The following is a 26,468-nucleotide window of genomic DNA, read 5'->3' as shown; positions in this document are numbered from 1 at the left end:
AATACATTTCCCTTCAATTTCTGACTCATTGTTTAGTTAATAATTTTCTGGTTGATCCGTAAAGATATTGGCCAGTTCACTAGCAAGACAACATCACAAAACTAATCCATTTTATTGTTTGCAAAATGAAGTGTTGCTTGTGAAGTAATTTTGAGAAAACATAAATGACAGTAATTCATTCAGTTGAGTGACCTCTAGCATCATTAGTTCTCAATGGTGTAAAGTGACTTTCTTTAGTTTCTCAATGGGTTCCAGAACAGGAACATTTACCTACAGATAGTTGCATATAAGTAGCAGAGCCCTCTTTTATCTCTGCAGTGAATTCACTTGCATTCATAAACACATGGTTGATACTGGATACATCCTGGGATACTTACTGTAATACTTCGCTGCTGGGCGGTGAGGACACGAAAGCGAACTATGAGAACTTCAGATTCATTTATTTTACGATGATTCTTGGTCCTCAGAACGAAAGCCATGGACGGCAGGTAATATGATTTACCGATATCTCTATTGTAGACATCTGCGATGTGAAATGTCCGATAAGCGATGACGTCCAGGCTGTTAAAACTTTCTAGCCCTGGAACAGTCAACTTAAGGTCCACGGACGAGTGCTACGGTTACCCAGCCGTTACCATGCTGCAAGGTATCACTGTCGCTAGTAGTAAATTTCAGAACTCTACCACACAACACTGATGTTAATAGCAATATTGTCTACTGCTTTATAAACTGTAAGGCGGGTACGCCTTCTTCTCCTATAATATCGTGGCATCTTCAGTACCAATACTCGTTAATGATGTGAGCTGTGCAGTACGACTATCATTTACCGGTGTCTTACACCACAATGATGCGTTTCGGACCTAGGGTGAAATGCATCGACATTGAACTGTGATGTTCCAGCTGAGGTGCTGGACACTCCGCGGGGCTACCGCTACGTTCCAGGCTACGCACTCATCAGGCTGTCCCGCATATTCATGACGTGGCCGGCGGCCAAGAAGGCCTGCGAGGACGAGGGGGCACAGCTGGCAGTACCGCCAGACCAGTATGCCTTCAATGGGCTGAGGCACATCTTCTCCACCGTGCAGGGGATATGGTACGCCAACATTGGAGTCACAGATCAAGTCAGCGAGGGTGTATTCCTGGATATACATGGTAAAGTCGCCTACAGTGTTTTGGCTTCTGCAATGTTCCAGTTCAATAATTAGGCATGCTGTTTCAAATCCTGTAGGTCACAGTCATTGTTTACCTTTGTGTACGCTTATCTTTCCTTGAGTGGTTTTAAGTTTGCCTTTGTTTTACTTTGAATGAGAGGAGATACATTTTCTTGCAATAAGATCTCTTCAAATTCAGGTAACATAAAACGATGCATAAAATGTGCTATATTCCATGGAATACCTGGAGAAATGTCTATAGGATGCTTGAAGATCCCATTAGATTGCCGTATACTTTTTCACTCGTATATGTAACATATTTCGTTGCTAATGAGAAACCTATCAAATATTCTTAGAGTCAGCTTTTACTTATACTACTGAAATAATAATTCCCACATAACTGAGAACAGACGAGATCGTGCAGTGGTTGCGACACTGGACTTATAATCGCGAGGAGTGCTGTTAAAACCTTCGTACGACCACCCAGATTTAGTTTTCACCGTGACGTTTCGATGAGTTTGATACTCACCAACATGTGGTCTAGTGTTGAGATTTTGCGAATGCTTCTATATTTATGTGCTTAGGGGAGGCACTATCTCCATCTTGCTGTATGTGGTAGGGTCTTCCGGATTCTGGGTCTAATAAACAGCATTCTAAGTGATACTACGCTCAGTCAGTATCATGAAGATACTTGGAAAATGCAACGTGAAACCCATCTTCTGATCACTAGTGAAGGCAGAAGTATTTTTTCTCGGCCAAGGATATACTGAACCTATGCGTACCAGTCAAATATAGGCAACTCCTTTGGACTTGGCCACTGTTGCAGCGGACAAATCCGGGGCTATATCCCGAAAGTTTACGAGCCGCGTCATAAGTGTGAGGGCTTCGGACACACAAAGAAATCAGCAGCGGCCGAGCACAAACTAAGTTAAGCACATACGTTTGATTTTGAGAACAGAAAACTGATGTGCTCAACCAGCGCCTATTGAAAAAGGATAATAAAGGAATGTAGAAAATAAGGATCCATGCGAAACTTGTCACTGGGGACGAAGGTTAGCAACTAAGTTCGGTATGGAATTCCACGTTACATTTACACGCCGAGAGAACAGCATGCGAGGCACGGCCATACAGAGAATGGAGCACAAACTCCCACACGTGCTAATCACACATAACCCTGTTGTTCCTTAGCCCAGTCAAAGGGGCAGCAACCCAACTACTATCAATATGATAGTAAATGTACCATCTCAACACTTTGCTGGAAGATAGTGAGGTTCATAACGTATGGCCATCGATTCTGAGAACTCCAGTAACGGGCGACAGGAGGCGCCAGTAAACGGCCACATGGACACGGCTGTTGATGTCAGCGTGTGTTTAAAACAGACCACTCTCAAAGAAACTGACGTTCCACATCATACTATGCTCTGCTACAGTTCTCTCGCCGACGCTGCGCTGGCTTTTAAATTGGACTTGCCGGCTGGAGTGGCCGAGCGGTTCTAGGCGCTTCAGTCTGGACCCACGCGACCGCTACGGTCGCATGTTCGAATCCTGCCTCGGGCATGGATGTGTGTGATGTCCTTAGGTTAGTTAGGTTTAACTAGTTCTAAGTTCTAGGGAACTGTTGACCTCAGAAGTTAAGTCCCACAGTGCTCAGAGCCATTTGAACCATTTTTAACGTTGACTTCTCTTTCGGTGCTCCGAGGATGACCTGCGTTGTATGACATCACAATAACATGGCACATACTACAATTTTCGAACCGTCCGTGTTATTTGTACAGCACTAGATACTGTGCAGGTGTAATAAACATGACGCCCATGAGAACGTCGTGGTGTGTCGTTAATGCCACCATTTTGGAAAACCAAGAACTTTTCGTCCAGGAAATGATCGACATTCGAGCGTTTGCTCTATCTGTGTTGAACTTTGCACACACATCATTTTATTAAGGAATAATAAATATTAGACATGACAAAATATATTAAATGTGTTTGGTGTGACACACATCCAAGGACTAACACAGGTCAAGATTTGGTCTGTTCTTGTAGATCCACAAACTTGACAACTATACATAATCTTACGCCTCAAGAACACTAAAGCCGCTCAGTTTCTCTTCCATTTTGTAATTAAATGATACCATCTACCAGAAAACAGTGGTGGGGAAATTACTGATGATGGCACGCCGTACATTATATATATATATATATATATATATATATATATAATGTAACGTATAACGTATACGTAATGTATAACGTAACATCGTTTTATATATATATATTTTATATATATATATATATATATATATATATATATATATATATATATATATATATATATATTATATAAAAACGATGTTACGTGGACATGTGTCCGGAAACGCTTAATTTCCATGTTAGAGCTCATTTTAGTTTCATTCCAACGTGATCAAATTGTAAATTTTCACAATCAACATGTGTGGGCTGACGGGAATCCGCACGCAGTTGTGCAATCAAATCATCAACACAGATTTTCTGTAACCGTTTGGGCAGGCATTGTTGGTGATGTCTTGATTGGACCCCATGTTCTTCCACCTACGCTCAATGGAGCACGTTATCATGATTTCATATGGGATACTCTACCTGTGCTGCTAGAACATGTGCCTTTACAAGTACGACACAACATGTAGTTCATGCACGATGGAGCTCCTGCACATTTCAGTCGAAGTGTTCGTACGCTTCTCAACAACAGATTCGGTGACCGATGGATTGGTAGAGGTGGACCAATTCCATGGCCTCCACGCTCTCCTGACCTCAACCCTCTTGACTTTCATTTATGGGGGCATTTGAAAGCTCTTGTCTACGCAACCCCGGTACCAAATGTAGAGACTCTTCGTGCTCGTATTGTGGACGGCTGTGATACAATACGCCATTCTCCAGGGCTGCATCAGCGCATCAGGGATTCCATGCGACGGGGGGGTGGGGGGGGGGTGGGGGGGGGTGGGGGGGATGGATGCATGTATCCTCGCTAACGGAGGACATTTTGAACATTTCCTGTAAGAAAGTGTTTGAAGTCACGGTGGCGCGTTCTGTTGCTGTGTGTTTTCATTCCATGATTAATGTGATTTGAAGAGAAGTAATAAAATGAGCTCTAACATGGAAAGTAAGCGTTTCCGGACACATGTCCACAAAACTTATTTTCTTTCTTTGTGTATGAGGAATGTTTCCTGAAAGTTTGGCCGTACCTTTTTGTAACACCATATATATGTATATACATTGCCACAGGCCGAAATTGGCGAGTAATGTATAGTGACATTACTGGCCAATTTCGGCCTATGGCCTTTTTAGATGTGTTGCATTGGTGATGTGCGCGACGTATTTAAAAATCTATTTCATACTACGTGGGAACAGATACCTGTTAACTGTAATCGCCAAGTGCTAGCGACGAAAGGAAGTTCACGCCAGTCCATGTGTCGAGGTGAGTCAGCAGTCTTGTACAGCCGCAATCCGGTTCATTAGCAGCAGGCCGCTCGCTGCCTGTGATTAGTCTGAAGGCTGCCGCCTTCGGCACCTATAACCGGCCCAGCGCCTGTCAGCTGCGGCCAAACTGCTGCAGCCACGCCCAAGGTGGCGAACTGCAGAAATCTTATCACAGCCAGCCTGTCCACCCACCTTAGCGATCACTAATCCAGGCCGCTACAACTGTCAGGATTTGTAGTTCTTCTACAGCCGCTTTTCAAATTCAGTGAGACCGCTGATAAATGTCTAGCATTTTTATCATAGTGGTTTTATTTCCACTCTAAACAATCTTAAGAAAACACAAGTAAAGTGCAGATCTACTTTAGCATACGTCAGCTGCTCCACTGCGCCCAAGATCATTTGTCTGGTTCTTTTGTAATAGCTGCCGCACGACTTCTACTGCCATCTATGTTTACGATGGCTAATCTAAAGCTGTTTCTTAATGACACTCCTTTACTACTCCAGGTCGACCGGTGTCGTATCTTCCATGGCAGCCTAATCAGCCCGACAATTATGGAGATCAGGAGGACTGTGTCGACTTCAATATTGTCGGTTTATCGAATGACGTGAATTGCGAGAATCCAGCGCCATTCTTCTGCGAGCGCAGGCTTTCGGTGGGCGTACCACCTACTTATGTCTGGCTGGACGACGCAAGCCGCTTCTACAAGGTGCACACGGAGAAAAGAGTGTACGCAGAGGCAGCCAAGGTGTGCCGTACCGAGAACGCTACGCTCGCTGTCATTGACACGTGGCGCCGTGGTGAGGCTCTACTGGGCCTCCTCGAGCCGAAATATGAGTTCTACCTAACTGGCTTCACGGATGAGGCTGTTGAAGGTGACTTCGTTACTGAAACAGGTTCGTATATTATGTACTTCTTGAGTGATTCCATCGGCTACTCGAAACATCTCATCCAAAGTAGCGTAGTATTGCAGCTGTATCGGAGCTATACCGGAGGTGTAAGCGTAGATATTGTTGTATGTAGTACCTTAATATGTACGCTTAGCACTGTGTTCTCTATGTCGAACAGTCTTCAAATACAAACTTTTAGGAACTGAGGTTTCATGCACAATGTTTTCTACACAGTCATAATCCACTACTAAGTGGGCAATACCTGTCGGTATAGACAAACCGTTTTGCGTCCACGCATCCACACTTCAACACCCGATATGCTGCCCAAGGGAAAATAAGTGTTCATGGTTTGATCTTGTACTTAGAGGTACTTACTAACCTAAAGAAAATACTTTTATTGGTTATAATTATTAATCTGTAAATGACGTAAATACTGATGTAAAGTTGTTCAGTACACGTTCCTTAGTCATCAATAGAAATATCTGCACTTATATCCGTTACACCCCACATATAACCTGTTCTGATTGATCCTTGACGTCTACACTCCAAAATGCAGCACAGAAAACCAGTAAAGTTTGTTATTATTTCTAGTGCTGGAACTATATTCTCTGAGATTCAAGAATTACATAATAAATAAAAAGTTCTTAAATTATTATTGGGTTCTCCACCTTTAGATTACTGCACTTACTTAAAGAGAATTTTACACACACGCTTTTCAGTTATATTTACAAAGCATCTCCTGTGGTCATACTGCAAATATGGAACATATTTGAACATATTCAGTTGTTTTGAATTAAAAACAGTATTTCATTTATAAACCTGGCGTGCAGTTTACTTACACATATTCTTCAAACCACTGTATCTTTCTTCTTTGTTACCGGAGGTTGACTTCGGAAGAAACTTCGTATATATGTGTAATGAACCACTGATTTATAGAATATGTGAACAAGAGGCAGAAACACTGACAGAAAATTGCACGTGCTCTCTATAAAAAAATACGGTCTTTAACCTAAACCAAAAAAATTTGCAAACATACGTCTCCATGTGGTTCATGGAGTGGGTTCCTGTAGTCATGTCCTAGTTCATGAACCACGGGCAACGTATGAGTGGCCAAGTAAGTGGTCCCGACAGTCGGGATACCAGTTACTTTGGAATAAGGCTGGGCATCTCGGGCATATTCTGAGTCGTGGTCACCTTTGTGCTCAAACGGCAAAGACTACCAAATCCACCGGTTAGTCCCTCAGCCGTTAGGGGTAAAACCCAATGGGACGCGGGGCAAGTAAGGCTAGCAACCTGCTTCCCTGGTACTTTAAATATGATGCTGGCAACAATCAGAGCAAAATGCCTCGGACCTTTGGAGGTGACGGAGTCCCACCTCTAATTGACAAACCAGGGACTCCTAAGATACGACTTGGCAAACAAATGGTAATGAGATGGGGAGCTATTAATATCAATGGGGGCTACTCTGGGAAGAAGGTAGAGCTGGCAGAGGCTCCAAGTAAGATGGGGCTGGACGTTTTAGCTGTTAGTGGCATTCGGGTAAGGGGTGAGAAAGAAGAGGAAGTGGGAGAATACAAGGTCTACCTGTCAGGAGTCAAAGCAGGAATAGCACAATGGGGTGTAGGGATTTACATCAAGAAAGAAATGGAACCCAGCGTAGTTGCAATAAGGTATGTAAACGAACGACTGATGTGGATAGATTTGACAGTGTCTAGCAAGAAAATTAGGATTGTGTCAGTATATTCGCATTGTGAAGGGACAGATCAAGATAAGATGGATAGTTTTTATGAGGCACTCAGTGATGTAGTTGTTAGAGTAAAGGACAAGGATTTTAACGCCAGGATTGGAAATCGAACAGAAGGGTATGAAAAGGTTATGGGTAAATTTGGAGAGGATATGGAGGCCAACAGGAACGGGAAACAACTCTTGGATTTCTGTGCCAGTATGGGCTTAGTAATCACAAACTCCTTTTTTAAACATAAGAACATTCACCAGTATACTTGGGAAGGCAGGGGAACCAGATCTGTCATTGACTATATAATAACAGATCAGGAATTCAGGAGGGCTGTGAGGGACACACGTGTATTCAGGGGATTCTTTGATGACACTGATCATTATTTAATCTGCAGTGAAATTGGGATTGTGAGGCCGAAAGTGCAGGAGGTCAGGTCCATATGTAGGAGGATAAGAGTGGAGAAACTTCAGGATAAGGAAATCAGGCACAAGTACATAACAGCGATCTCAGAAGGGTACCAGTTGGTTGAATGTAGTCAATTACAGTCATTGGAAAAGGAATGGACAAGGTACAGGGACACAGTACTAGAAGTGGCTAAAGAATGTCTTGGAACAGTAGTGTGTAAAAGTAGGATGAAGCAAACAGCTTGGTGGAATGATACAGTCAAGGCAGCCTGTAAAAAGGAAAAAGAAGGCGTATCAAAAATGGCTACATACCAGAACCCAGGTAGACAGAGAAAGTTATGTTGAAGAAAGAAACAAAGCCAAACAGATAATTGCAGCATCCAAGAAGAAATCGTGGGAAGACTTTGGAAACAGGTTGGAGACTATGGGTCAAGCTGCTGGAAAACCATTCTGGAGTGTAATTAGCAGTCTTCGAAAGGGAGGTAAGAAGGAAATGACAAGTATTTTGGACAGATCAGGAAAACTGCTGGTGAATCCTGTGGATGCCTTGGGCAGATGGAGGGAATATTTTGAAGAGTTGCTCAATGTAGGTGAAAATGCGATCAGTAATGTTTCAGATTTCGAGGTAGAATGGGATAGGAATGATGATGGAAATAGGATCACATTTGAGGAAGTGGAAAAAATTGTCAATAGATTGCAGTGCAATAAAGCGGCTGGGGTGGATGAAATTAAGTCGGAACTCATCAAATACAGTGGAATGTCAGGTCTTAAATGGCTACACAGGATAATTGAAATGGCCTGGGAGTCGGGACAGGTTCCATCAGACTGGACAAAAGCAGTAATCACACCAATCTTTAAACATGGAAACAGAAAAGATTGTAACAACTACAGAGGTATCTCTTTATTCAGCGTTGTGGGTAAAATCTTCTCAGGTATTGTTGAAAGGAAAGTGCGAGTATTAGTCGAGGACCAATTGGATGAAAATCAGTGTGGGTTTAGGCCTCTTAGAGGCTGTCAGGACCAGATCTTTAGCTTACGGCAAATAATGGAGAAGTGTTATGAGTGGAACAGGGAATTGTATCTATGCTTTATAGATCTAGAAAAGGCATATGACCGGGTTCCTAGGAGGAAGTTATTGTCTGTTCTACAAGATTATGGAATAGGAGGCAAACTTTTGCAAGCAATTAAAGGTCTTTACATGGATAGTTAGGCAGCAGTTAGAGTTGACGGTAAATTGAGTTCATGGTTCAGAGTAGTTTCAGGGGTAAGACAAGGCTGCAACCTGTCTCCACTGTCGTTCATATTATTTATGGATCATATGTTGAAAACAATAGACTGGCTGGGTGAGATTAAGATATGTGAACACAAAATAAGCAGTCTTGCATATGCGGATGACTTGGTTGTGATGGCAGATTCGATTGAAAGTTTGCAAAGTAATATTTCAGAGCTAGATCAGAAATGTAAGGACTATGGTATGAAGATTAGCATCTCCAAAACGAAAGTAATGTCAGTGGGAAAGAAATATAAACGGATTGAGTGCCAAATAGGAGGAACAAAGTTAGAACAGGTGGACGGTTTCAAGTACTTAGGATGCATATTCTCACAGGATGGCAACATAGTGAAAGAACTGGAAGCGAGGTGTAGCAAAGCTAATGCAGTGAGCGCTCAGCTACGATCTACTCTCTTCTGCAAGAAGGAAGTCAGTACCAAGACAAAGTTGTCTGTGCACCGTTCAATCTTTCGACCAACTTTGTTGTATGGGAGCGAAAGCTGGGTGGATTCAGGTTACCTTATCAACAAGGTTGAGGTTACGGATATGAAAGTAGCTAGGGTGATTGCAGGTACTAGTAGATGGGAACAATGGCAGGAAGGTGTCCACAATGAGGAAATCAAAGAAAAACTGGGAATGAACTCTATAGATGTAGCAGTCAGGGCGAACAGGCTTAGATGGTGGGGTCATGTTACACGCATGGGAGAAGCTAGGTTACCCAAGAGACTCATGGATTCAGCAGTAGAGGGTAGGAGGAGTCGGGGCAGACCGAGGAGAAGGTACCTGGATTCGGTTAAGAATGATTTTGAAGTAATAGGTTTAACTTCAGAAGAGGCACCAATGTTAGCACTGAATAGGGGATCATGGAGGAACTGTATCAGGGGGGCTATGCTCCAGACTGAACGCTGAAAGGCATAATCAGTCTTAAATGATGATGATGATGATGATGATGATACGTATCCATAGTTTCAGAATGACCACAGAAGGTGTTTTTTTGCAAATAAAAGTGAAACGCGTTTATTTAATTGCTGTAAGCGTAAGACAGAGACACCAGTAACAATTGTTTTTAACAGCAGCTGCGGAAGATGGCTATGGAATGAAAAATAACTAGGACTTCATTTAGCTCAAAACAACGTTTTACTGTACTCTTATGCATCAGTCAGATATTCAATAACAATACCCTATAGACTCAACTTAAATGGAAGGAATCTGTTCTATAGTTAAAAAGAAAAAACAAAACTTGTGACCACAGATCATTGCATAGCCCACAATGCAAGATTTTACAGAACTTTTGGACTTTTGGACTAAGCATATCACTGATTATTGTCATGCCAGAATACTGGTGATGTTTGGTTTGTAGGGCGCTCAAATGCGCGGTTATCAGCGCCCGTACAAATATCCAAATCTTTACACAGTCTACACTCGTCACTTTCACGAATGATGATGGAATGATGCGGAGAACACAAATACCCAGACCCCGATGGAGAAAATCCACGACCCGGCCAGGAATCTAACCTGTGACCCCGTGATCCAGAGACAGCATTGCTATCCGCTAGACCACGAGCTGCGGACATTTTACAGTACTAACGTGGTTGGTGGCTAAAGTAATGGAAATTCATGTATTCCATGAAGCCATTCAAGTTTAACATTAGATCTTAACTGTAACAACGAGGCGAGAGGAAGAATCATTACAATTGGACTCACGAATGATGGCGGTCGAGTTTAGGCTTGTTCCGTGCCCTACGTCACGCATTCTCCGACAGCCAATGAGCACTCTGTATTGCTGTGAGCGCTCTGCAGTGAATGCCGTAGCTAAGGCTAATATTAAACGTGTTCGTAGCGAGTTGCTTAGTGAATTTCTATTTCATATGTAAGATAACGAGAGACATAATTTGCTGGAAACACGCTCTCTTCTAGTTCAAAGCACCGACTTGCGCGTACGCAACTCTCGCTTGGAATCGGCAACAATGCAATACACGTCCGTGCCTCGTGACATGCGCGAATCGCCATCTTTCGTGGATCAGAGTACAGTGGTAGCCTCAATCTTCTGTACTGAAAAGTATCGGCTGTTAACTTGACAACATGTTCCAAAACGCACTGCAAATTAAGCTCCCACACACAATAAAAGCGAAGTAGCTCGATCAGTTTCGAGAAATAACTCCTATTTTATGGAATTAAAAACACGATTTTCCCTCTTTCCTTTTTCCTGTATCAGAATAGCAATAGTAGTTGAGATTCTTAGCTATCTATAGCAGTCCCGCCGTTAGAATCAAACTAAGCAAGGTGCCTCCGAATCTACCAGGTGATCAAAAACTCAGTATAAATTTGAAAACTGAATAAATCACGGAATAATGTAGATAGAGAGGTACAAATTGACACACATGCTTGGAATGACATGGGGTTTTATGAGAACCAAACAAAGACAAAAGTTCAAAAAATGTCCAACAGATGGCGCTTCACCTGATCCGAATAGCAATAATTAGCATAACAAAATAAGACAAAGCAAAGATGACATTCTTTACAGGAAATGCTCAATATGTCCAGAATCATTCCTCAACAACAGCTGTAGTCGAGGAACAATGTTGTGAACAGCACTGTAAAGCATGTCCGGAGTTGTGGTGAGGCATTGGCGTCGGATGTTGTCTTTCAGCATCCCTAGAGATGTCGGTCGATCACGATACACTTGCGACTTCAGGTAACCCCAAACCCAATAATCGCACGGACTGAGGTCTGGGGACCTGGGACGACAAGCATGACGGAAGTGGCGGCTGAGGACACGATCATCACCAAACGACGCGCGCAAGAGATCTTTCACGCGTCTAGCAATATGGGGTGGAGCGCCATCCTGCATAAACATCGTACGTTCCAGCAGGTGTGTGTAACAGCCAGGCTGGGGATGATGCGATTCTGTAACATATTGGCGTACCTCTCACCTGTCACGGTAGCAGTTACAAAACCAGAATCATGCATTTCCGCGAAGAAAAAAGGCCCGATAGCGGTAGACGTGGTAAATCCAACCCATACCGTGACTTTCTCATCGTGCAATGGAGTTTCCACAACAGTTCTAGGATTTTCGGTAGCCCAAATTCTGCAGTTGTGGGCGCTGACAGACCCTCGGAGCGTGAAATGAGCTTCGTCGGTCCACAACACGTTACTCAACCAGTCGTCATCTTCCGCCATCTTTTGAAACGCCCACACCGCAAATGCCCTCCGCTTCACTAAATCGCCAGGTAACAGTTCATGATGCCGATGGATTTTGTACGGATAGCATCGGAGGGTACGCCTCAGTGCCAACCAAACAATATTGGTTGGTTGGTTGGTTGGTTGTTTCGGGGAAGGAGACCAGACAGCGAGGTTATCGGTCTCATCGGATTAGGGAAGGACGGGGAAGGAAGTCGGCGTGCCCTTTGAAAGGAACCATTCCGGCATTTGCCTGGGGCGATTTAGGGAAATCACGGAAAACCTAAATCAGGATGGCCGGACGCGGGATTGAACCGTCGTCCTCCCGAATGCAAACAATAGTTTATGGAATGACGGTGCGACGTGCGACTGCACGAGCGCTGACTTCCCCGTGCATAGACGAACCCGCTACAGTCTCCATTTCTTCCTGAACTGTCTCAGCAGCATAACGCCTTGTGCTCGGTCGGCCACTACGGGGTCTATCGTCTAAACAACCCGTGGCTTCGAACTTCGAAATCATTCTCGCCATAGCTGCATTTGTCAACGGACCTTTACCCGTTCGAATCCCCTTCCTATGGCGATAGGATCGTAACGCTGAACTAGCACATTCCCCATTGTGATAATACAGCTTCACTAAAAGAGCCTTTTCAGGTAACGTCAAAATGCTGCGACTGCTGGCGCATCTGATTGTCTCTCTCATTACAGCTCCTTTTACACACAATTGTCATGCGCAGTCACTGACGTTTTGCTGTCCAGCGCCCTGTGTCGGACATTTTATGAACTTTTTTTTGTTCTAATAAAACCCCATGTCATTCCAAGCATGTGCGTCAATTTTTACCTCTCTATCCACATTATTCCGTGGTTTATTAAAATTTCAAATTTATACTTACTTTTTGATCACCCGGTATGTTTTGGCACGCAACTGCGGAGTGGACAACGTGGGACGGACCATTAACCAAAGTTATCAGTAGGTAATTAACTGTGGAATCTCTCAGAGTCTAACGGGGCCAGTTAGAAGCAAGGAGTTGGTAAATGGTCAGGGCGGTCTGTAAATTTCTAGAAGCCTTGGGAACTTGAGCACGCCGCGTGTGTATGAGGGTACACCATGTGATGTAAAGCGGAACTGACTACTAGATATCACGAGAGGCGCAACAACCAGTATAAAAGGAGGCGGGAGTACTAACTTGGCAGTAGAGAAACAGTAACAGGTAGCTCGAGACAGCTCATTGACTTCGAACGTGAACTAGTCAGTAGATTACACCTGAGTAACAGTCTCATCAGCGGCATTTCAGCCCCTCTGAAGCTGCTCAAGTCGACCGTTGGTGATGCAACTGTACAGCGGAAACGCGAACGAACAACCTAAGCTAAACCAATACAAGAAGACCTCATGTAGTGACTGGTAAGGACCACAGAGCAATTAAAGTGGGTGGCTGTAAAAAGTCACGTGAAATCACTAGCGAGTTTCAAAGTGCCAGCAGCAGTGCGCAGGGAGTTAAAGGGAATGTGGTACAGCGGTCGAGCATCTCCTTAAGCCACCCATTCCTGTAGACAGTGGTACGAGACGCTTGAAGTGACACCACTGGAAAATGAAGACTGGAAAGAATTGATTTGGAGCGATGAAACACGCTGTACCTTTTGGCACTCCGACGGAAGGTTTGGAATTGACAAATACCTGGAGAACTTTACCCGCCATCGTGTATAGTGACATTACAGAACTACAGAGGAGGCGGCGGTATGTGGATGTTTACAGCGCTTAAGAAAGCGTTAAATGTGGAAAGATATAAAGACATTTTACTGTATTGTGCACAGTATAGGAACAAATCGGTGACTATGGTTTTTTGTCAGAATGAGAATGCGTATGTGAGGACAATAACACTATTGAATTGGACTGCTCTGGCCAGAGACCCAACCTGAAACAATGGAACGCCTGTCGGATGTGTAGGAAGGTCGACGACGTTGCAGCCTCCGGCATCGAACATGACTACCTACTCTTGTTTTGGCTTTTGACGAGTAATGGCCTGCCACTCCTTCCGAGACGTTCAGACACAACATTAAAACTGTCTCCAGCAGAGACGAACCCGCCATAAAGGCGAATGATAGACACACCTCAGATTGAAGTCCACTATCAAGGGTCCAGATACTTTTGATCATGTAGTTTATATGCAAAGTCTGAGAATCCTGTAGAACCTGGTAACATTCTCTGTGGGTAACTCAACGTGTCATCTGAATGTTTCAATGGGATTTGCGTGTCTTTTATACACTGCCCAGTCACATTAATGTTGCAACCTGTGAGAAGTCTGATTAACCACGTTTTGTAGAGGGGGCCTCTGCGATATGTGTAGGAAGAGATTCCATGAGGTGCTGGCAGGAATGTGGAACCATGCCCACTCAAGTGACGTGCACAACTGCGCTAAGTTTCTCGGCTGAGGATTCATGGCACGTACAGCGCGATCGATGTGGTCCCACAGCTTCTCGATTAGGTTTAAATCCGTGGAGTTTGATGCCAGGGGAGCACGGCATACTGTGACGCATGATACGCTGTAATTCTGCTGCTGATAAATATTGTGCCGAGGAAAAGTAAACTGCTTTTAGTTGTGGATATGGTCCCCAAGAATGGGTGCATACTTGTGTTGATCCATGGTGCCTTCTGGAATACCGAGATAACCAGGAAATGCCACGAAAACACGCCACGCAGTACTCGCCAGCGGCCATGTGTCCGATGGAGCATAAAACGTGATTCATCTGAAAAGGCCACCTGTCGCCACTTAGTGGACGTTCAGTGGCAGTGTTAACGTGCAAATTCGAGCCTTCGTCGGCGATGAACAACAGACATAGCCCCTTGGTTCGTGTGGGCGGTCAGTTGCTCAAGAGTTGGGTGTCTATTCGCCCCTAGACATCCCTGTCGTCTATGGGCCGTGGTGCTCCACAATTTCCCAAGCGCTGGTTTTCGATAGCGCCATTTTCCCATGCGCGGTATACTTTTTTCACGGCGGCACTTGAGTATTAATACTTTACAGGAAGCGTTTCAGGAAATAATTAACGTTTTCAGTTGTGTTTTTCTCTGTGTACAATGCCATTTTCCGGATTTTTTTGAAGTGTTATGATCCTCATCATTCTGTTGTCTTTACTGTAATGAATAAAAACTCGCAGATTGTAGCTGATTGTCGATCTTTATATTTAGTTACCGTGAAATCTTGATGCGCTTTTATTACAGCTTTCTTGGGTCCATTCGTGCAGAGACTGACACATATTAAACACCACACACAATTATCTGTGCACAATGTACATCGAAATAGCAAACTTACGTAAACAAAGAGTTACAATGATATTCTTTAGATGTAGTCAACAGAGATAATGCTATAGGTATTCTACAGAGTATGATACACTTTTGTACAGTATGTATTTATTTATAATCTACATACATCTAGTGTCAATGATTACTCAGCAATACACAGTTAAGTGCCTCACATTGGGTTCATCGAACCACCATCAAGCTTTTCCTCTACCGTTCCACTGTCAAACAGGGCATGGGACAAACTAACGCACAAACCTTTCCATGCGAGCTCTGATTTCTGTTATTTTATTATTATGATCATTTCTTCCTATGAAGGTAGGCGCCAAAAATATATTTTCACACTTCGAGGGGAAAAATAGTGACTGAAACTTCATGAGAAGATCCTGCCGCAATGAAAGCCTCTGTTTTAGTGATTGTCGCCTCAATTCGCGTATGGTATCCTCGACACTCTCTCTTTATTTCGCTATAATATGAAACGAGCAGCCGCTCTTTGACCTTTCTCGATGTGCTCCGTCAAACCTATCTTATGCAGTTTGCACAACGCACAGCAGTACTCCAGAAGAGGGCGACAACCGTAGCGTAAGCAGTATCGTTAGTAGACCTGTTGCATTTTCGAAGTGTTCTGCAAATAAATGGCAATATTTTGTTTGCTTTCCCCATAACACTATCTATGAGATCACACCAATCTAACGTTTTCGTAAGTGCAATGCCTGAGTATTTTCTCGAATTTTCAGCCTTTAGATCTGTGCGATTATTCTGTAACGAAAATTTAGTGGATTCCTTTAAGTAGGCCGCGCGGTTTCAGGTGCAATGTCGCGGACTGCGCGGCCCCTCCCGCCGGAGGTTCGAGTCCTCCCTCGGGCATGGGTGTGTGTGTTGTTCTTGGCGTAAGTTAGTTTAAGTAGCGTTTAAGAATATGGACTGATGACCTCAGCATTTTGGTCCCTTAGGAACTCACATATTGGAACCTTTTTTTTTCCTTTCAGTAATCATGTATCGTTCTGAGTGGAGGATATGAATCATGGGCTCAGACGGTTCTGCGACTGTGTAGGATGCAGATTCTTTGACTTGCGCCATAACATGGTGGGTTTTAGAGTTTCACTTCGGTCGGGCGGCCACTGCACACAGGATTCGGCTACATGTGTAGCGGGGGCCGTGTGGAGGATTTTTGGGGCAGTTTCTTAGGTTAGAGGGTCTCGGAAAACTACAGAAAGGGCGTCAGTTTAAAAGAGTGCATGGCAGACACAGGAAGATAGACCTAGCAACAATCAGTACTGTAGCTGAAAACTACCACTGTTCTTTTGCAAAGTAACCAGAGCTGCAAACGCTTACAGTCTGTCCTGTCGACGATGCTACGGATGGTGAGCTCCGCCTTCGTCTCTTATGCAAGACCTTACCATTTCAACTATCCGCCCGAATCCAGAGAGAACCAAAACTCCATATTATGCTCTTTATTTTGTCAATGAAGTAATCTGATATTTTGGTCTACTTTTTCAAATGGTGTTGTGTTTTGTGCATGTGTGTCGCTATTGCGGACTTTTGTGTTGTGTGTGTAGTCTCTAATGCACTCTGTAGACCAGTTGTTGACATCAGACCGTGATAAAATACACTGACGGAAGAAAAGTGGCAGCACCAAGAATGAGTTATGAGACATAAAGTTGGTAGGAGTGTATTTACATCTCAAATTTTCTGCCAGTCTTTTCAAAGTGGCTGTATTCACACCACTGTGAGGAAGCAAATCGGGTACCCTTTAAGTACACGCCTTAACAGTTGTGAGTGTTAGTTACCTACGAGATTGGACGTGCAGAGTTGATGTTAGCCGAAATGCCTTTGAGGCGACAAAGAAGCCCTTATCAACACCTCACTGAGTTTGAACGAGGTCATGTCATAGGACTACGAGGAGCTGTATGTTCCTTCTGCGATATTGCAAAAAGACTTGGCAGCAACGTGGTTACATTCCTACCACTTTACATGTCTGCTGGCATCGGTTTTCACAAAAACATACGGTCGCAAGAAGACCGGGCTCAGGACGGCCAACTGGCACTACCGAGAGGGAAGACCATCATGTTGGGCGTATGGATCTGGTGCATCGCACTGCATCTGCAGCAGCAATTTGAACAGCAGTTGGCATCACAGTGACTCAAAGCTATGTTACAAATCGGTTACTTCGAAGATAGCCCAAAGATAGACACCCTGTAACGTGCATTCCACGGACGCCAAACCATCGCCGTATGCGACTTGAGTGGTGTCAAAGGAGAGCACATTGGAGGCCAGGGTGGATGTCTGTTATGTTTTCTGAAGAAAGCTAGTTCTGTCTCGGTGCCAATGATGCTCGTGTATTGATTACAAAAACAGGCCAGTTTAGGGTCTGCAACCAACACACTGTGTGCAAAACACAGTAGACTTACACTTGGAATTATGATCTGGGATGTGGTTTTGTACGACAGCAGAAGCAATCTTGTGGTTATCGCACCCACTTGACAGCAAAATTGTATTTGATCTGTTGTGTTGCCCTTCATGAATAGCATTCCTGGGGATGTTTTCCAATAGGATAACGCTCGTGCAGATACAACTGTTGTAACCCAACACGCTCTACAACCGGTCGACATGTTATCGTGGTCTACTTGACACCAGATACATCCCCAGTCGAGCACGTATGGGACATCATCGAACGGCAAATGCAGCGTCATTCAAAAACAACAATAACCATCCCTGTACTAACCGACGAAGTGCCACAGGCATGGAGCTCCAGCCGCAAACTGACATCCGTCGTCTGTACAATACAATGCATGCACGTTTGCATGCTTGCATTCAACTTTCTGGTGGGAACACCGGTTATTAATGTATCAGCATTTCACATTTGCAATGGCCTATCTCGCGCTTACATTAACCTCTGATCTTGTAACATTAACCATTAAAATATATTACCTGAAAAAATGTAACACCGAATTTTCATTACACTACATTAATAATTTTTTGGTGTTACGACTTTTTACCATCAGTGTATAAATAAAAGTAAATCGTTACTTCTAGCACAAAGGTTTTTTTTTCACAAACAAACCCATTGTTTCCATTCCAGAGACATTTCAGAGACAATCGCTCCATCAAAATTCAATGTTACTGACGGGATAACTGTTTTAAAGTTTAAAGAAATAGAGAAATTTTTGAAAGACAGTAATTTGAAAAGAGTTTTTTCTTTTCTAATTCACAACGAATATTTAACGCAGGTAAAAATTCATTTTTGCTTTCTTCTAAGGTTGCATCTTTCTCGCAAAGAGATGTCTATAAAATTGGGACTGTGTGAAAATAATGACGGTCAATGTTGCAGGCAGATCCATCACCCTTTGCTCATTTTTAAATATTACAGACTCCCAAATAACTCAATAAACCTTCTACTGAACGAATGGTGATCAGGTAAATCTTGGTCTGAATGAATTCACTGCAGACCTGTTGATACCATGGCTAAGATATAAACAGGTCCTCCTACCAGTTTTTTATGTATATGTCTTTCATCTCACTTTGAAAGTTTCTCATGGTGGAGTGTGCCGTCTAGTGAGCTCAGCACATATTACAAAGCCAATAGATGTTTCTGCCACTCACTTACTTAAAATGGCTTGAAGGAAGGCAGTTGACAGTTATAAACGGGAAATGAACGTTACTCCCATTCGTAAATAAAATTTTGCAATTGCGAAAGACTTTGAAAAACGATTTGAAAGACTGTGTAGATGATGGTTTTAATGTTTGTGGCCTTTGTCTATTCACGTATCAGGAAATTCGTATGGCAAAATTTGCGACTCTGAACGCAGAAGGAATTGAGAACCATCTCAAATATTTACCACATTGCTTCTCATCTCAGGCTCGTCGAACGTATTATAGGTGAAAAGGAAGTTGCTCGTGTCATGAAATGTATGGGGAAAGCTACAGGGTGCAAATAAACAGAAAGTGAGATGTCCCCATTCAGAATCCATGAAAAAGTTAGGGGCATTACTGAAAAGTTTGAAATAAGTTGTAATATTTTTCAATCCAATAAACTTTGCCAACAGTCGTACACTTTAAGATCTTGTACTTTATTTCGAAAGCAACCAGTTTCGGCAATTCGTTTTGCCATCTTCAAGCACCATACGCTTTTTTCGAATCAACAAGCTTACCGTATAGCTCCATAAAACTGGATATCGTGAATCCCAATCATGTGCAACTGATTCATACGAAAGCATGACAGCCTATGAATCAGCTTCCACAATGATTGGGATTAACTTGTAATCGGTGCAGTATAATAAAAGTGAAACAAAGGAGCACTTGGTATTCCGAATGGTTTCCGAGATAGAACACTTTTAATGTACATTTCTATTTATTTTCTGTATCATTCATTGTCATTGTTTACAATGTACCACAGTAATATAGATGAAGTTGAGACGCACATTTTGATGCAGTACGCTTCTTGTCTATCAAGTCGGGAAATTATCTCAAACTGGCCAACAAAAAGTACCTAAGCTACAGAGCACGACCGTCGCACGAGATTTTCAATATTCTCGTGATCTCTCCGCGCAAACTGTTAGTCCTAGACAAAAACAAACAGGACCTTCCTCGTAGCAAATTTAATTAAGTTTAATTGTGTACTGAGACACGTTTTCGTTGGAGTGTGTGGTTATCGAGTTATTAAAGAAAAACGTACAAAAGTGATATTAAACGTGTCCTATCTCGGAAACCATTCGCAGTAGAGCAGATGTCCATATCAAGTTTGTTGTTCAGAATCACTAATACTATCACGTCTCAAAGACTGTACATTTCCTCCTGACTCACTCTTTATGAGTGAGTGTATATGTCTGTATAAGTTGCCAATTGATGGTGGGCATAAACTCTTGTAATCGGCGCAGTATAGTTACGTTACGATGACACACAACAATTTTACATTTGACATGCCGATGTACAGTGATCTTCATGGTCGTGGGAAGTGTATACTCAATGTGAAGCTACTTGAAACGCTGATGGAGAACATGTTGTAAAAAATTTATAGCCTAAGTTCAGATGATGATGGCATAGCTTTGTCAAAATCGGTTACCCAATAAAATGCCTTTTGAGAGGTCATGGCTTGGGGAGTTTCCTTCAGTTCGCATACATTGCAGATCACCCTCAAACTGGCCATATACAAGTACACAGATAGTCGGCCAGTAGCCCATAGATATACCACTTCAGTCGATTCAAGTAAACAACTAGGATTAGAGAAGCTGAACTTCTTTGCCGAGATCGCTAATAATACCCGTTATTCTCGTTAACCGGTTTCGGTAATCAGTGTTACCATCTTCAGATCTTGAAGTAGCAGTAAAGGTATACTTTTTCATGAATTGGAAGGTATGTATCAGATTCGAGAACTGATGCGTAGAGAAATGACGCATGGGTCCGATGATTTCGTTGTTTGGTCCCCCCACAAATCAAGCAACCAAGTGATGCATCGGCATGTTAAAAGTAAAACAACTTTTTACACAGTTAAAAGTGAAACAAATGAGCCTTTGGTCACAATTTTTTGTCTTATTAACCAGGTTTCAACACTTCTAAGAGTGCCTTCACAAGAATTTAGACATTTAAAGTGGTCTATAACATAATTACAAATAAGACTTTCTCTGTCTTGTATTGTTGGTCAGTATTTCCACTTTTCATATATAAAAATTTTTTTGCCCATAAATTTGTAATTATGTCATTGACCACTTTAAATGTCTAAATTCTGATGAAGGCACTCTTAGAAGTGTTAAAACCTGGTTAATAAGACTAAAAAATTGTGACCAAGGGCTCATTTGTCTCAATTTTAATTTATAAACGGTCACTGAACCAAGCAGCCATGCTCAAAAAAACTTTACACAGTTATTCACCACATACATATGTCTTATGCAATTCACACCAGAGCACATCAATGGAGTCACAGTGCCGCTAGTTCCAATGATGTGCTCTGTTGTGAGTGGCACAAGGCACAAGAAAATGTATGTGCTAAATAGCTGTGTATACAGTTGTTTCAGTTTTCACATGACTTTATATATATTAAAAAATATGTTCTACTTACTTGCTAAAACGTGTTTGTATGCAGTAACGTGCGTCTGTTATGCTTTTGACGGTTGATGAATGCACGCGTACGTTCTAATGGCAAAAAGTTGTTTCTTATGTGATATATTTTAAATTTAATAATTTTCAGTTTTTTTACGTTAGTTTTAATGTGAACCCTTGCTTTCTGCCAAATTTAATGAGTCTTCGTCAACGGGAAGCGCCAATAGGTTTTGTTGAGTAAGTTAGCGAGTATCAAAATATGTGATATAAGTGGCCGAATCTTCTCGTTGCGATGACTTAGAATCGTAAATATTATACACCGGCTAGGGAATATATACCTTAGTAAGCGAAATAAATTTGAATTTGATACGCCAAAATGTTTACGAGAAAAAGGGGTCTTAGCAGACGGACAGACCAGCATACAGAGAGATAAAAAAGGACAAAACAATATACAATTACAGAACAAAACTGTCGGATTTTTTTCCTTTATCTATACTGTGAAACACTACTTCTTGCTAAATTTTGTGATTCCAGGTCAACGGGACGTATCGTATAGATTTTGTGGAGTGGATTTGCGAGTTTCGATATATGTGACATAAATGGCCGAATATTTTGACTGAACCGACTTTGATAATTGAACGTTTTACACCACTAAGCTATCAAAGACTTCAGTAAGTGACATAACTTTGAACTTGATACGCCAGTCTGTTCAAGAGAGAAACGGGCCATAATAGGCGAACGGACAAACAGACAGAAGGATGAAAAATGACAAAAAATATTTTTTCGTGTTGTATGATTGGAAGCTAACAATTTTTGGAATTTTTCCTTTATTTGCACTGCGAAATCCTACTTCTTGCCAAATTTCATAATTCTAGGTCAACGGGAATTCCCCTACAGGTTTTCATGAGTGAGTTTTAGAGTATCAAAGTATCTGACATAAATGGCTGTATTTTTTATTGCATTGCCTTAGAAGCTTACAATTTTTACACTGCCACGATACCATATATCTTAATATGTGACAAATTTGAAGTTGATACATCCACCCGTTCCTGAGACAAAAGGCTCTTAACAATAGGACAGGCAGACAAGCAGGCACACAGATGGGTAACAAAGTGATCGTGTACGGGTCCCGCTTTTACAGATTGAGGCACGGAACCCTAATGAGTCCCGATGCTACCCATACTTCAGGTAAAGCTATTGTAAATAGGTGTACTGTTTGCTACTCAGAACTGTTAAATTCCTTGTAACTACTAAAAACTATTTTTCCATACTTTTACTATTATGACCTCTCTGATGTTTCACGTACTTTCATTCTAATATGTTAAATAATTTTCTCAACCTTCTCTGTTACAAGCTTTGTGTCTGCTGATGCCTCTCTCTCTCTCTCTCTCTCTCTCTCTCTCTCTCTTCTTCCCTTCTTGTGTGTGTGTGTGTGTGTGTGTGTGTGTGTGTGTGCCTGCGTGCTTTTGTGTTTGCTCTCTCTCTCTCTCTCTCTTCTTCCCTTCTTGTGTGTGTGTGTGTGTGTGTGTGTGTGTGTGTGTGTGTGTGCCTGCGTGCTTTTGTGTTTGTGTGTGTGTGTCTGCGTGTGTGTGTTTGTGTGTGTGTGTCTGCGTGTGTGTGTTTGCGCGTGCGTTTGTACGTGTGTGTAGCCTGGGTGTGACAACTAACAGAGAAAATATTCATGATATGTCAGATGAGCTCTACGTCCTTCGCAGGGTACTTATAGTACAGTTATGTTTGTGTAGTAACCGAACACATTCCATGCCTCAGTCACCCGTTTTCTTTTGACAGGCAGGCACCTAAGAGACATGGAGTACCGAGTGTGGAATCCTGGCGAACCAAACAACTACGACGGTGGGAACTCCGAAAACTGCCTGGCTGTGTCCGGCAGGGGCTTCTACAAGGACGTGCGCTGCGACCTGGAACTGCCTTTCATCTGCGAGATAGCGCCCATGTAATCAGTTGTGGTTCCCGGAAAACGGTGTCTGAGGGGGCAGCTCTCTACCCTTACCACATATCAAAAATACGGCAATGGAAAGTATGGACTGCCCTAGATCTCAGTATACCAATTAAGCCGAATGAAAGACTGAACACTTTTGTACAGCCGTAATGTGAATAAATGTTTCTCAGTAGGGCGTAGCAACTCTCAGTTTATTCTTAACTACTTTACGAATTCGTTGTATCATTTAGTTTTAGCTCCTCTCGTAGTGTGCTTTGGTACTGTGGTGAGCAACGTAATCGTTCCTTTGGAAGCTCATACACACTATACAGTCATTATGCGCTGCTCCCGTCTCTAACAAAAAAATGGTTCAAATGGCTCTGAGCACTATGGGACTCAACTGCTGTGGTCATAAGTCCCCTAGAACTTAGAACTACTTAAACCTAACTAACCTAAGGACAGCACACAACACCCAGCCATCACGAGGCAGAGAAAATCCCTGACCCCGCCGGGAATCGAACCCGGGAACCCGGGCGTGGGAAGCGAGAACGCTACCGCACGACCACGAGATGCGGGCCGTCTCTAACAGCTCTTCCGCAGTCGCCAGTAGCTCTGCGTGGACCGAATGTATTCGGCTGGGAGGTAATCGTTTCTTTGGTGCTGGTTAATTGAGGGAAACTGTCGGAAGAATCAGCGATGATCAACCGCATAAGGATGGAAAAGACACCGGAAACCACCGCATTAAATAAAAATGTTGAGTATCCACAAACCGTGGGGCCTCTAACTGAAATAAAAATTGATCAGGCGCGAGTAGCACTCGCCCACTGAGGGTTCCATACAATCTTAATTTTGTAAATGGACAGTTCATCCATCCTGAGAATCGAGGATCTCGACGATTTGTGCCTTTTGTAGACAATGGTACTGGCAAGATATCGGTCCCAATGTTTGAATTTAACTGTTGCCAAATTTGATGATACGACATCAAGGGAAATACCCGAAGGCTTTAATGAGAGAGTTTGCGAGTATCAGCGTATGTGACATAAATGGCCGTGTCTTTCCACTGCACTGACTTACACGCTAACTTTTGTCATACCGCCAAGGGCTGTGAACCTTAGTATGTGACATAGCTTTCAACTTGATATGTCTGCCATCCCTGAAAAATGGTGTCTTAACACCCGGTGGGACAGAAAGACAGTCTGGTACCAAATGAAAACAATTTTTTTAGTATGATCTACTTACAAATTAGCCAAGTTCGGATTTTTCCCTTTTGGTTATATTGTGAAACTATGATTCTTGGAAAATTTCATGATTCTATGTCAACGCGAATTAACCTGCACGTTTTGATGGTTCAAATGGCTCTGAGCACTATGAGACTTAACATATGAGGTCATCAGTCACCTAGAACTACTTACACTTAACTAACCTAAGGACGTCACACACATCCACGCCCGAGGCAGGATTCGAACCTACGACCGTAGCGGTCGCGCGGTTCCAGACTGAAGCGCCTAGAAGTGTTCGGCCACAGTGGCCAGCACGTTTTGATGACTGAGTTGGGGAATAACAAAATACGCTACTTTCCATTAAAATTGCTACACGAGGAAGAAATGCAGATGATAAACGGGTATTCACTGGACAAATATATTATGCTAGAACTGACATGTTTCACGCAATTTGGGTGCATAGATCCTGAGTAATCAGTTCCCAGAACAATCAGCTGTGGCCGTAATAACGGCCTCGATACGCCTGGACATCGAGCCAAACAGAGCTTGGATGGTGTGTACAGGTACAGCTGCCCATGCAATTTCAAGAGTTCAAGAGTTCATCAAGAGTAGTGACTGGCGTATTGTGACGAGCCGGTTGCTCGGCCACCACTGACCAGACGTTTTCAATTGGTGAGGGATCTGGAGAATGTGCTCGCCAGGGCAGCAGTCGAACATATCCAGAAAGGCCCGTACAGGACCTGCAACATGCGGTCGTGCATTATCCTGCTGAAAAGTAGGGTTTCACAGGGATCGAATGAAGGGTAGAGCCAGGGGTCGTAACACATCTGAAATGTAACTCCCACTGTTCAGAGTGCAGTCAATGCGAACAAGAGGTGACCGAGACGTGTAACCAATGGCACCCTATACCATCACGCCGGGTGATACGCCAGTATGGCGATGACGATACGCGCTTCCAATGTGTGTTCACCGCGATGTCGCCAAACACGGATTCGACCATCATGATGCTGTAAACAGAACCTGGATTCATCCGAAAAAATGACGTTTTGCCATTCGTGCTCCCAGGTTCGTCTTGAGTACACCATCGCAGGCGCTCCTGTCTGTGAAGCAGCGTCAAGGGTAACCGCAGCCATGGTCTCCGAGCTGATAGTCCATGCTGCTGCAAACGTCGTCGAACTGTTCGTGCAGATGGTTGTTGTCTTGTAAACGTCCCCATCTGCTGACTCAGGGATCGAGACGTGGCTGCACGATCCATTACAGCCATGCGGATAAGATGCCTGTCATCTCTATTGCTAATGATACGAGGCTGTTGGGATCCAGCATGACGTTCCGTATTACCCTCCTGAACCCATCGATTCCATATTCTGCTAACAGTCATTGGATCTCGACCAACGTGAGCAGTAATGTCGCGATACGATAAACCGCAATCGTGATAGGCTACAATGCGTTGTTTATCAAAGTCGGAAACGTGATGGTACGCATTTCTCGTCCTTACACGAGGCATCACAACAACGTTTTACCAGGCAACGCCGGTCGACTGCTGTTTGTGTACGAGAAATCGGTTGGAAACTTTCCTCATGTCAGCACGTTGTAGGTGTTGCCACCGGCGTCAACCTTTTGTGAATGCTCTGAAACGCTAATCATTTGCATATCACAGGATTTTCTTCCTGTCGGTTAAATTTCGCGTCTGTAGCATGTCACCTTCGTGGTGTAGCAATTTTAATGGCCAGTAGTGTATGTTACATAAATGGCCGTATCGATTGCACTGAGTTAGAAGCTAGATCTATTTACATCAAAAATGGAACATAGACTTTAATATGTAAGATATATTTGAGCTTGATACATCAAACCGTTCCTGAGCATGAGGGTTTCGTAGAGTCGGACAGACAGACTGACAGACAGA

At 43.1% G+C, this 26,468-nt stretch overlaps 1 protein-coding gene across 1 annotated transcript; it reads left to right on the top strand.

Annotated features, from left to right (window-relative positions):
• Window positions 1-970: 970 nt before the first annotated feature.
• LOC126148073 (hemolymph lipopolysaccharide-binding protein-like) lies at window positions 971-23,477 on the top strand. Its single transcript, XM_049915732.1, has 3 exons — window positions 971-1,152; window positions 5,106-5,495; window positions 23,198-23,477. The coding sequence occupies exons 1-3, from the start codon at window positions 975-977 to the stop codon at window positions 23,362-23,364; spliced, it is 735 nt and encodes a 244-aa protein (XP_049771689.1). The 5' UTR covers window positions 971-974; the 3' UTR covers window positions 23,365-23,477.
• Window positions 23,478-26,468: the final 2,991 nt, after the last annotated feature.

The sequence above is a fragment of the Schistocerca cancellata genome, chromosome 2 (genome assembly GCF_023864275.1).
Source record: "Schistocerca cancellata isolate TAMUIC-IGC-003103 chromosome 2, iqSchCanc2.1, whole genome shotgun sequence".
NCBI classification, from domain to species: Eukaryota; Metazoa; Arthropoda; class Insecta; order Orthoptera; family Acrididae; genus Schistocerca; species Schistocerca cancellata.
This window is presented reverse-complemented; position numbering and strand designations above follow the sequence as displayed.